The sequence below is a fragment of the Malaclemys terrapin genome, chromosome 4 (genome assembly GCF_027887155.1).
Source record: "Malaclemys terrapin pileata isolate rMalTer1 chromosome 4, rMalTer1.hap1, whole genome shotgun sequence".
NCBI lineage: Eukaryota > Metazoa > Chordata > Testudines > Emydidae > Malaclemys > Malaclemys terrapin.
Genome location: NC_071508.1, coordinates 27550845 through 27563182, shown reverse-complemented (window position 1 = coordinate 27563182; position 12338 = coordinate 27550845). Strand labels below are relative to the sequence as shown.

The 12338-nt window shown below is 55.2% G+C and overlaps 1 protein-coding gene across 2 annotated transcripts in view; it reads right to left on the bottom strand.

Moving 5' to 3' along the window:
• CACNA1S (calcium voltage-gated channel subunit alpha1 S) overlaps positions 1-12338 on the bottom strand; it is a 98640-nt gene that overhangs the window by 16475 nt on the left and 69827 nt on the right. For both annotated transcript variants that reach the window (XM_054026421.1, XM_054026422.1), the window contains 5 exons: positions 10281-10377; positions 8807-8909; positions 2024-2125; positions 1758-1882; positions 21-149 (listed from right to left, as the gene is read on the bottom strand). In XM_054026421.1, the coding sequence (XP_053882396.1) occupies positions 21-149; positions 1758-1882; positions 2024-2125; positions 8807-8909; positions 10281-10377 (556 nt within the window). The remainder of the gene's footprint in view (positions 1-20; positions 150-1757; positions 1883-2023; positions 2126-8806; positions 8910-10280; positions 10378-12338) is intronic.

The window sequence follows — 12338 nt, the reverse complement described above, 5'->3', positions numbered from 1 at the left end:
GTACCTCCCACTGTGCTCACCCTGTATATCCCTTCCTCAATCGCTGCCTCCATCATGGCCCTCTCCAGCTCCTCCTCGGCAGTCAGGTCCCCAGAGATCGCTCGGTGTATCTCGGGCGCAGCTTCCTCTTCAATGCTTCTCAGACCGGCCTGGTTGGATGGACAGAGATGGGGAGGTCGCTCACGGGGCTGCTGGTGGCAGGGGGAGCTTTTCCTCGCCAGGCAAGGGGAGAGGGAGGCTCAGCAAAGCCCAGTGGTCTGGCAGCTCCAGCTTCCTTCCCCAAACCCTCAGCCCTGGCCCCGCAACTGCCTTCACCGAGCCCAGGCTGCCCTGCCTACTTCCCAAAGGGGGCGCTCTGGTGCCTGCTGGTTCAGCAGCCTCTCCCACGGCGCTAGCTCTGTGCACTGGGTGTGGAGGAAAGGGGGACTTCACACAATGGGGCTGGAGGAGGGTAAACGGGTTGAGCCGTGGGGTCGGGGGTTTCTCTCTAGGGCAGCGGCATCTCTGCCCCTCTCGCAGGGACATGGGGGCTGGCACATCTCACCTTGCACATGTTGGAATTGGATTTGATACCCAGGGACAGATGATCCTACACCCCGCAGGGAGGCCATGGAAACCCTGAGACATGGCTGCATTCCAGGTTGGACAAGAGAAATGCCCCCATCTCCCCAGGGGAGGAGTCCTCTGTGCTTGGGACATGCCCCCCAGGACCTCTGACGCAGGGAGACTGGATTCCAGTTTGAAACTCTTGCGTAGGACTGTTCGTTCCATCAGCCAGAAGGGGGGGCAGGGAGCGACATGAGCCTTAGACTTTCCCCTTGTCCCTGCCTCTTTGTCCCCATTTCATGGGTGGAGAAACCAAGGCAGACAGGAGGGAAGTGACTTGCCCATGGCTACACGAGTCAGTGGCAGAGCGGGGAAAGAACCCAGGAGTCCTGCTGCTCACCACCGTGCTTACTCCTCTAGAGCGCGCTACCTCAGTAGAGACTGAGTCTGGGCTCTCGTGGAAGGAGCAGGGCTGCAGGAAGGGTGGTGTAGGGGCACCAGCTCTGAGATTCCATCATGGGAAGCCCTTGAAAGCCCAGAGCTCAGTCAAGGCCCCAGTCCAAGCTGTGTGCAGCAGAGACCAACTGCCAGGCCCCGAGGAGGCAGCCTCCAAGCGCTCCCTTAGGCCGGGCCAGCCTCCTCCATTTCAGGACTGTTCCTCTTAACAAGAGGTCCCCTCACTTACACACTGAGACCTGTTTGGGGTCATCCACGGGCTCTCCCATGCAACGTACCCTTTGTGCAGCCCCATTTTCAGTGTTCTAAGGGACGGAGCTTCCACCCACAGACTGTTCCCCTGTCTCCATTTCCCTTTGTTCAGCTCCATCCCAGTGCTTCCTCTCCGGCCGTCCTCGAGAATTCCTCTGCCAGCCTCGTACCGACACCTTCAAATACTTAGGCCTGCTTCCCACCTTGCCCAGCATATAACAACACCACCACCACCTAGCTCTTGTGAAGCACTTTTCACAAGGAGATCTCAATGTGCTTTACCACAGAGGTCAGTGTCCCTATCCCAATTTTACAGCTGGGGGAACTGAGGCACAGAGAGGGGAAATGACTTGCCCAGCGGTGCTGGTGGCCGAGCCCTGGTCTCTATCCACTTGGCAATTCTGCCCCCTGAGCCCTGCCCTGCCCTTGTGCAGGAGAGACAAGCTGGCTGCTTTATCCAGGCAAGAGGAGCGGCTGGGATCCCCAGACCTGTTTGCACTGACCTGGATAGCAATGGCGTTCTTTTTGGGCCGATACCCATAATACTCCTCCTGGCGCTTCATGAATTTCCTAAAGTGCTCCTGGATGAGGAAGGTCGCGTAGAACTTGCCCACAGTCACCTCATCCTCTGGAGGGGAGAAAGCCAAGTGAGGCCATTAACACTGCCCAGTGGCTATACCCAGCCCCCGTCCGAGCGGTGTGGGGCAGCGGAGGGGGCAGGCAGAGGGTGCTGGGGAGAAATAAGCCAGGGAGCATGGCAAAAACGCACCTCCAATTGGTGGAATGACCTGGTCCAGGAGTTTCATGCTAGTTCTCTTCCAGATCTTCTTGATAATGGCCCTCAGCTCCTCGTTGGCCTGCTCAAAGTTACCTGTGGGGAAACAAACCACCGATCCGTTCATTCCGCCCCGAGGGAACACCGCACACAGCCAATGGCTAAAGGGAAAGCCAAGATGCAGTGGGTGAAATCCATCCTGTCAGCGGTCACTCGAGTGAAGGCCCATCCGTGTTTTCTAGAGCACTCGGGGTTCCCTTCACAGTTGCGTTTGTGTTCCCACCACTTGCGTTAGGTTCATTCGGGAAAAAAACACTGTCTCTTGTCATCCTGACTTTGTGGCTCTGTCCTGGCATGGTGCCTGAAGAGTGAGAGGCGGCAGGATGGGATGACACACCCTGGCCTTGTTGAAACTGGGACAAGCCTAGAAAAATGGGAGGGGTGAGCCTAGGGAGGGGGCTCACTCAGCATGCTGTGACGGCTATTTTGGGCTGTGAGCTTGGGCTTTAACATGCTAAACAGGGAACAGTCTGGCCTGGCTGTGGATGGGAGACTTTGCTGGCACACCTGGATGCTACAGGAAACAGCTTTGGTAACATGGGAAGTAGTCAGTGCCCTAAAAGAGGGCTGTTAGGGGTCACCATGTGGACGAGGCTATTGGTTTTTGAGATACGAAACTGTTGCCTTGGCCATTTATGGCCATTAAAAATGCAAGGGCACCTTTTTACAAGTGCTGACCCTGACAGCCTTCCCAGCTTCCATCTAGGGTTGCCAACCCTCCCGGATTGGCCAGGAGTCTCCTGGAATTGGGCTCCATCTCCCAGAGGCTACTGACGCCAATCCGGGAGATTTTAGGCTACTAAAAGTCTGGCAGCGCAGCGGGGCTAAGGCAGGCTCCCTACCTGCCCTGGCTCTGCGCCGTTCCCAAAGGCAGCTGGCAAGTCCCTCTAGCTCCTAGGCAGAGAGGCAGCCAGGGAGGGTCTCTACACGCTTCCCCCCACCCTGAGTGTCGACTCTGCAGCTCCCATTGGCTGGGAATTGCAGCTAATGGGAGCTGCAGGGGAGGTGCCTGCAGGCAGGGGCAGCACATGGAGCAGTCTAGGAGCCGGACATGCTGGGTACTTCCGGGAGTGGCCCAAGGTAAGTGCCGCCCGGCTGGAGCCTGCATCCCAACCCCCTGCCCCAGCCCTGGGCCCCCTCCCAAACCCAAACTCCCTTCCAGAGCCCGCACCCCCTTCTGCACCCCAACCTCCTGCCCCAGGCTCAGCCCGCAGCCCCCTTCCACACTCTGAACCCCTCAGCCCCAGCCCAAAGCCTGCACCACCTCCCACACCCCAACCCCCTGCCCCAGCCCAGTGAAAGTGAGTGAGGGTGGAAGAGAGCGAGCAACGGAGGAAAGGGAGATAGAGTGAGAAGGGGGCACCTCAAAGAAGGGGCGGGGCCTCAGGAAGAGGCGGGGCAAGGGTGTTTGGATTTGTGGGATTAGACAGTTGGCAACCCTACTTCCATCTCAATCCCACCTCCCAAATTTCCCTCTGCCATTTGAAATAGATGGAATTGCGGTTCACCTTCCTGTCTTTACCTGCTGGGTGGTGTCGCTACCTGCGCTCCGACGGCTGCTGTATTCCCCCCAGAGAAGGAGAGGTTACTCACCTTGTGCAGTAACTGGAGGTCTTCGAGAGGTGTGTCCCTATAGGTGTTCCACTTCAGGTGCGCATGTGCCCCATGCACCTCTGACTGGAGATTTTTGGTAGCTGTTCCCATTCGGCCCATGCATGCCCTCCCAGCAGCCTCCTACCCTGTGCCGGGGATAAACAGGGCTGCGCAAGTGAACTGCCCTCAGTTCCTTCTCGACCCTGAAGTCCCGTGAGACAGAACTCCAAAGCAAAGGGGAAGGAGAGTGGGTAGTGGAGCACCCATAACAACACACATCTTGAAGACCTCCAGCTACTGCACAAGGTGAGTAACCGCTCCTTCTTCTACAAGGAGTGTCCCAATGGGTGCTCCACTGCAGTAGCCCCTGAAGGAGGAGGGAACTGTGGAGCTGCCTCTGACCTAGAGGCGTGTACCAGGGCACAGCGTTCGGGAAAAGTGTGCACCGAGGCCTCCGTCGTCACTCTGCAAATTTCAGCAATGGCTGCATTTTTAAGAGTGCCCTGGAGGCAGGCTGGAGACTGGGCTATTCTTCTCGAGGGGGCCGACCATTAGCAGCCTGGGAACGAGCATGAATGGAACTGGAAACCCACTTTGAGAGTCTCTGGGGGGAGACCGTGGATCCTTTGGATCTGTCCACAACTGAGATGAACAGTCTGGGAGACTGTCTGAATGGCTTGGTTCTGTCCAAAGAGAAGCTAACGCCCCTCTAACATCCAAGCTGTGGAGGGCAGCTTCCTCTCTAGTCTGGCGTGGGTCTGGGGGAAACACAGGAAGGCGGATAACTTGGTTAATGAGCGAATCAGAGGATATTTTAGGTATGAACTTGGGATGTGGGCCTAACAAAACCTTATCCTTGAAGAAAACAGGGAAGGGGGGCAGGAAATCAGCCATCAATGCTCCTAATTCCCCAGTGCTCCTAATTCCCCAATGCTGCCTCTAAGAATGCCACTTTCGTAGGCAAGTGCACCAGAGAGCACTTAGTGAGCAGCTCAAAGGGAGATTTCATGAGGCAGTTCAAATCCCATATGGGAGCAGGCTCTGCGGGAAAAGGTTAACCAATTCCTTGATGAATTTTGCTGTCGTGGGATGAGCAAAGCCTGAATGAATCCCTGCACAGGGGAACGGAAGGCTGTCGTAGCTGATGAATGAACTCTGACGGAACTCACAGAAAGAGCTGAATACTTTAAATCCAATAGATAACCAAAAACAGGGGAGAGAGAAGAAGGAACAAGGTCCATTTTTGAAGGTATATCTGGTAGAGATCTTTCTGATGTTTCTAATAGGATCTGTTGGATCTCTGTCGAATGGGAAACCTCTATCCCCAAAAACCACTGAGGAACCAAGCTCAGAGTCAGCAGATGGCCAGGTTGGGATGGAGAGTCCGACTGGAGTCCTGGGACAGCACACAGGACATGGCTGGAAGCTGCAATGCTGAACAGGAAGTGAAGTGAGTCATGGAAGGGTACCAGACCTGCCTCAACTCAGCTAGTGCAACTAGACTGACTCTGGCTTTGTCTCGTTTGATCTTGTTCAATACCCTCTGAATCAACGGTGTCAGAGATGTATAGAGTAGGCCCAAGGAATGAGAAAGGTGTCTCCCAACGACTGATGGCCCAATCCTCTTCTCAAGCAGAATTTCTTGCACTTTCTGTTGGCAGTAATTGCAAAGATGTCTGCTTCTGTAAACCCCAGGTCAGGAATCTCTGTTTGAGGACCTGAGGGTCCAGTTCCCACTCGTAATCATGGGAGAAATGTCTGCTCAGATCATTGGCCATGGTGCTCTGCATGCCTGGAAGGTAAGCGGCTGTGAGGACGTGACTGGCTTGACACCAATTCCACAGCTTTATTGCTTCAGCACAAAGAGAAGGGGATCTCGCCCCTCCTTGAGATTTACGTGGAACATGCAGGTTACATTGTCTGTCATGACCTTCATGGATTGGCCCTTGCTTAAGGGAGGGAAGTGGATACAGGCATTCCTGACTGCTCCTAATTCTAGGAGGTTGATGTGCAGGAGAGACTCTTGAGACAACCATTTGCCTTGGACAGTGTGTCCCATTAGCTACACTCCCCATCCCACAAGGAGGCGGCTGGGCGATAGGAACTCCTGCACGGACTTTGGACAGGTCCTTCACTTGAGCGAGTGTAGCACGTGATGAGGGCCAGACACCAGATTGTCTTGACTGTTTGTTTGTTCGGGTGATAGACTATTCTGAGCCAACCCTGGAAGCAGCAAGATGTAACCTGGCATGTTGTGTTATGAAAGTACAAGCTGCCATATAACCCAGCAGTTGGAGGCAATTTCTTGCTCTTGTCAGGGGGTTATTTGAATCTTGGCAATAAGACTCATCAGTATCAGAAATCTGTCGGAAGGAAGGTAAGCTCTGGATGTTCGGGCATTCAGAGATGCTCCTGTGAAGTTTATCTGTTGAACTGGAGTCAAAGTGGACATTACAGATGGCTTCTGTATTGCAGAGAAGACTTTGACATACAATGGTCCTTGAACAGCCAGTTGTCGTGGTAGGAAAGATGATTATTCCCCACCTGTGCACAGCTACTATTGCCAGGACTTTGGAGAAAACACTTGGGGCAGATATGCTTTGTTCTGTCTGCTACCTCCTTAACTATTTAAAATACACCTGTTCTAGTTAATACATTTATTTCTGGTTTACAATAGAACCCAGTCAATGTGATTTCTAACGGGGGGGGGGGGGGGGGGAGATGTGCACACCCTCCTCCACACTGAGAGAAGAGGCGAATCTCATATAATTTCGGGTCTGTACTCCAAGGGAGGGTGGACATCTGGGTGCTGTGGCAAGCTCCTTAAGCTGAGCCTTCCCAGAGTGAATCTCTGTCTCTCTGTGCAGGTGGGTGTGGCCCTGCCTGCGTGCTGGGCTGGAAAAGACGGGGGAGCCGAGCCCAGCAAGACCAGATAAAGGGGGGCCCGGGCTGACAGAATGGTCTGACTCAGTGAAATCCCAGCACAGCAGGTGACATCCCAGGGGGGTCCAGCCTGTCACAAAGGTATCAGGAGAGATGCTGCTATGGTGGTACCTAGGGGATCCCCACACAGATAGCTGAGAATCTGAAGTGGAGTCCTCAGCACAGTCCAGAGGAGGAGCAGACATTGGAGGCGAGGATGGTTCTCCACCTGGGACAGGTGGTACAGGAGAACCCGGGGGTACCGGAGGAAAGTAAGGTCTCAGAGGCCCTGCAGATTTCACTACCGATAGCCATGTGGTACCCATTCTGGCTCATCAGACTCCAGCAAGTCTTTGGAGAATCTAAACTTCTGTGGTACTGGGTGAACCTGGACTGGATGGGGCTCTGACGCGACCAGTGTCAGTACCGAGGATGCGGATTGTTCTGGTGGTATCTGTCTAGTCAATAGCGCTGATACTGAAGATGCTGAGCTCGGAGGAACCGATGTTGCTGTCAGGGTCACATGTTTAGGCACTGGAGGTGGTATTGAAAAGTCTGATTATGCTACAGACTTTTTAGAGGCAGAGCGTTTAGGGTCGTTTCTGTAGCAGGATGGAGCCTCAGCAGTGCCCTTCCTGGTGTCAGGATCGGGGCAGCCCAGCCTACTAGTTGGAGCCAGAGCAAGGAGGAACTGGGAACCAGAACCAAGGATCAGAGCTTTAGTCTGGACCCAAGGGGCAGAACCGGAGTCAGGAAGAAGGAGTCAGAGTCCAGAGCCAGAGTAAACTGGGTTTAAACAGGAATCAGGCTGGGGCAGGGCTGGGAGTGGGCAGAACAAGGCTGGAGCAAGATAGACCTGGGGTGACTGCAGCTGTGGGCGAAGCATTGAGCAGCCAGTGACCTGCTGCTGCTGCTGGGCTTACAAGCACACTGGCTGGTTCCCTTCAGCCAGTCAGGTGGTCCTGCTGCAGCCCATCTGGGCTTGCTATGCCTGGAGACTAGCTAGTCCCAGGCTCAGCTGCAGGCCCTCATTCCTGACACCTGGGACAGGAGGTCTCTGAAACGGTCGATCTTGACGGTGACTGAGGGTCGTTTGAAGTGGGCCGTCCAGGAGGAGAGCCGGAACTCTGCTTGGGAATTTGAGCAGTGCGCTCTGTCTTCCTACCCGCAAAGTCCTAGGCGAGCGGGGTACGGCGATTGAGGGGCACTGTGCTCACTTGGCTGCGGCTGTACAGGGGGTCTCTTGGGCTTGGACCCTGAGCTGGTTGGACGGCGAGCTCCATCATGAGGATCCTAAGCTGAATCTCCAGGAGTTTTTAGATCTGCTTTGAAAAGCTGAGCAGATCTTGGAGTTGGCTGGAATTGAAGGTGTGTCCCAGACAGCGGATACACTGGGAATGTCCGTCACTGACCAGGGTCGATTCCCAGCGGGAAAGGCAGCGCTTGCATCCCAGGAATCCTGGCACACCAGGTTGATGACAATCCCCAAGGCAAACCCCTCAGGAAGGGGGAGGAGGAAAAAAGGGGCTATTAAACAGAACCTCCTCAAATTAACCGAAGAGGGACAATTATAAAATAAAGGAGAGAGGCAAGTAAACTAAATTAAACCTTGAACTAGGAACTCGAGGCTAAGCTAGAGCAAAGCGGAAGCGGGCAAGCTTGATGCTCTGTCTCAGGCCAGCGGGGAGTTGAGAAGGAATCGAGGGCAATTTGCCTGGGCAGCTCTATATACCCTCAGTACGGAGCCCGGGGATGTCTGGAGTGCATGCATGGGACGAACAGGCACTGCTAGTGAACATCTCCAATCAAAGGTGCTTGGGGTGGAGCACCGCCAGGGACACTCCTCAGAGAAGAAGGCAGCATTCTGTGGATGGGTGAAAGGATCCCTACACAACCCTCACCTACCTCACATGGGTGTTGTGAGGCTAAATTACAAGGGGCCAAGTTCCCAGCAGGTGTAAACAGGCGACTCTCCTTTGAAGTCAAGTCATGCTGATTTGCAGCAGCAAAGGATCTGGCCCTCGGTCCCAGATGAAATGCACCAGGGTAGCCGATATTACTCACATCTCACGCTGATGGCTGGGGAGGGACCCCTGCATGGGTGAGGCTAGGGAAGCATTCTGGAGGCAGTCTTTATAGATGCACCAGCCAGCGCTATGCTGGCAGGGCAGGGCACCAAAGCAGACAGAGCGTGTCCCTCACCTTCCGTCTTAATCTTGAGAGCAGTCCGCACCAGAGCGAAGAGAGTGGCGTTGAAGGTGACGGTGCCATCGCTGTTCAGAGGCATGTTCATGCACACCAGGCGCTGCACAACAAACGACAACTGCGTTCACCCCCAGCCCGGAGCACACTTCCCACGCACAGGGCCGGCAGCAGACCCCGGCAGGACCACTCAGGCCTGGCCTAAGGGAGATGTTGCGCCGGGACAATGGCAGCACAGTCTGAGAGCTAGGGAACCAGAGAGACCCTCCTGGTCCATCTGTGTCCAGCAGCCCCCTTAGAAAGAGTACCCTTTATATTCATGACAACGGAGATCCATCTCTATTACACGGCACTTGTGCAAAGGACACTCTCCAGAGCACAGCTCACCAGTCAGCAAAGACAGACCACGGAGGCATAGGCTGCATTGGAACAGTCAGGTTAAAGGTTATAACTCTCAGACAGGTTGGTTTATTCGGCAGGCTGCATATGGCAGGTGTGGCCTCACCAGTGGAGATGTCGAAGGTGAGGGAATTGGGAAGACATAGAATCATAGAATATCAGGGTTGGAAGGGACCTCAGGAGGCCATCTAGTCCCACCCTCTGCTGGACCAAGACATCCTTCTATCAGGGATGGGATCAGTGAAATCCATTCAACCACAAAGGCAGCGGGGTGCACTAGAGGATTCACTAGAGAGCCTGTCCAACCCAAAGGATTCTGGGATAAGACTGCATGGCCTTTTGATAACATGCCATTTCACCCAGTGCTCCAGAATCCACAGCTGGTTTAAAATGGCAAAACTGCCTTGAACTCTGACCCAGGAATTGGGTGGCTTTGTTAACGCTTTGATGGCATGAGTCAGAAATGTCTCCCATGCTCTGTGGAGAATGAGCGGGTGCAGGAAGAAGTGCCGCCCACTCTCCCTGCTCCCTCTGCAGCCCCCGGCTTTTGGAGAGCTGCCTCCTGCAGACAACGGGACACGTTCCCCGCTGAGGAGTTTGGACTCCCACCATAAGAGCTTTCATGCAGCTACAATGGGACCCACCGAAGCTGAAGAAGGGCCTGGTCCCCAACCCCAGACCTGAACATGGGGACACTAGAGCTGAGCCGTGCAGCTTGGACCCATCTCTAGCTGAGATTTGTGTCTGACCAAGAGCTTCGGGGTCTTCTCAGAGGTGGGGGCCTCTGCCTTGTATTGGACTGACTGTACCATGGGGGATTATAATTCAGGAAACCTGAAGTGTGTCCACCCATTTAAATTGTCTCGCTCCCCCCAAAAGCTTCCTTCTCCATTAAACACTTGATATCAGATCATGAGGATACACAAAACCAACCCTGGATTTCTCCCCAGCCCCTTTCGGTGGGAGCTGGGGAACCCAGAGGCTGCAGGGTGTGCTGGAGGGAGCGGCGGGGACTGGGATAGAGCCGTTCAGCATATCAATCATGGAACCTTTCCCTTTGCAAAGGGGTTGTTACCTTGCAAGCCACGCGGTGCGGACAGAACTTCCCAAAGCCCAGGGGAGGCTGGATGCGTCTCAGCAGGGTCACCACATCCAGATGTTTGATTCTTCCCCTGCAGGAGTCAAGAGACAGCTGTGCTTTACCCATCTGCTCCAGTGGTAGAATTGCAAACCCTGGCTGGGGGTGGGGAGTTAATTGGCTTGGGGGGCAAGAGCTCAAGGTCCGATCTGTGGCTCAGCCACTGACTGCCTGTGTGACCTTGGGGAAGTCACTTAGGACCAGATTTTAACGGTATCAGACGTTGCTCCGCTGAGTGATGCAATACCGAACTGATTCAGGAGCCAAAGGCTCGTTTCCAAAGGGATATAGATGCTGGCAATGGGATTTTTGGCTATTCACGGCCTAAATCTCTTTTGAAAATGAACCTTAGGCTCCTAAATCAATTAGGCATTGCAAAACTCAATGCAGCAATGCCAAAAACCTTGAAAAATCTGGGCTTTAAGTCTGTCTGTATTTCAGTTTCTCCATGTAGCGGGGTGGACACCCGCTCCTGCCCTGAAGGGCTTGAAATCAGCCCTGAAGGAGGGCTACAGGGGTAAAATAGGGTTACCATTTGTCCGGATTCCCCCGGACATGTCCGGCTTTTTAAGCTAAAAATAGCATCCGGGGGGGAATTTGTAAATGTCCGGACTTCCCCCCCATGCAGAGCACGCGCGGCTAACAGTGCTGCCGGCCGGCCAACAGTGCTGCCGGCCGGCCGGTGTCACTTACATGGGGCTCCGACACTCAGCCAGAGAGGGCTCCTCCTCCCCCCCCCCGCAGCAGAAATCACTCCCTCCCTCCCTCCCTGCATCGCAGATCGGCTCCGGCAGTCTGGAGCTCCTCCCACACTGCTGCCCAGCCTCCGACGAGTGGCTCAGGCAGTTCCTGAGCAAGTTCACCGAGACATTAGGCGAAGAAAGGCCAACAACAAGGGGGCCAGGGGATCGGAGAAGGGGCAGGGAGGTTTTGGAGGGGGCAGTCAAGAGACGGGGCGGGGGTCAGGAGTTCGGGGGGGGCTTTCTGGGGGTGTGGATAAGGTTTTGGGCAGTCAGGGTACAGGTAGGGGGAGGGTCCTGGGGGGCATTTGGGGGGTCTTAGGAGGGGGCAGTTAGGGGACAAGGAAAAGGGAGGCTTAGGTAGGGGGTGGGGTTCTGGAGGGCAGTTAGGAGCAGGGGTCCCAGGAGGGGGCAGTCAGGGGACAAGGGGGGTGGTTGGGAGTTCTGGGGGGGGGCTGTCAGGGGGCAGGAGTGGGGAGATGGATCGGAGCAGTCAGGGGATAGGGAGCAGAGGGGTTTCGATAGGTCGGGAGTTCTGGGGTGGGCTGTCAGTGGGGTGGGGAGTGGTTGGATGGGGCGTGGGAGTCCCAGGGGTCTGTCTGGCGGTGGGGGTGTGGATAAGGGTTGGGGCAATCAGGGTACAGGTAGAGGGTAGAATCCTAGGGGGCCAGTTAGGATGGGGGGAGGGTCTCAGGAGGGGGCAGTCAGGGGACAAGAGGCAGGGAGGCTCTCTTAATGGCTCTCCATGCGTCTCTGGACCCTCTCAGCTGTCGGGCTTGGACGGAAACATTGCCTGAGGGTAGTGAGAGAATGGGTTATCGGTGAGGTGGGGGTGGGCGTGAGCCCGGTCAATAGGGGCAACCCCTACCAAGATCTGAGCCTTTTCTCACACGCCCGTTAGAGCTCGACATTATGCTGTTTGGGACCCCTCTTTGAGGAAAGCCTCTGGATTGCAAGTCCAACCGCTACCTCCTCGTGGTGAGAGTCGGTAACTGGCTTGGATAGCCAGGCGGATTGCGGAGGACGAACCCACATCCCACATTTAGTGGGGTGTGGGACGGGGTTGGGCAGCCCCATATGGTGCCACATGGATGCCCCCCTGGTAAGGGTAGCCTCCCCCAGGTACGGGTTGACTCCCCCTGGTAAGGGTTAGATTCCCCCTGGTAAGGGTAGTCTCCCCCAGGTACGGGTTGACTCCCCCAGGTACGGGTTAGTTTCCCCCTGGAAAGGGTTAGTTTCCCCCTGAGAAGGGTAA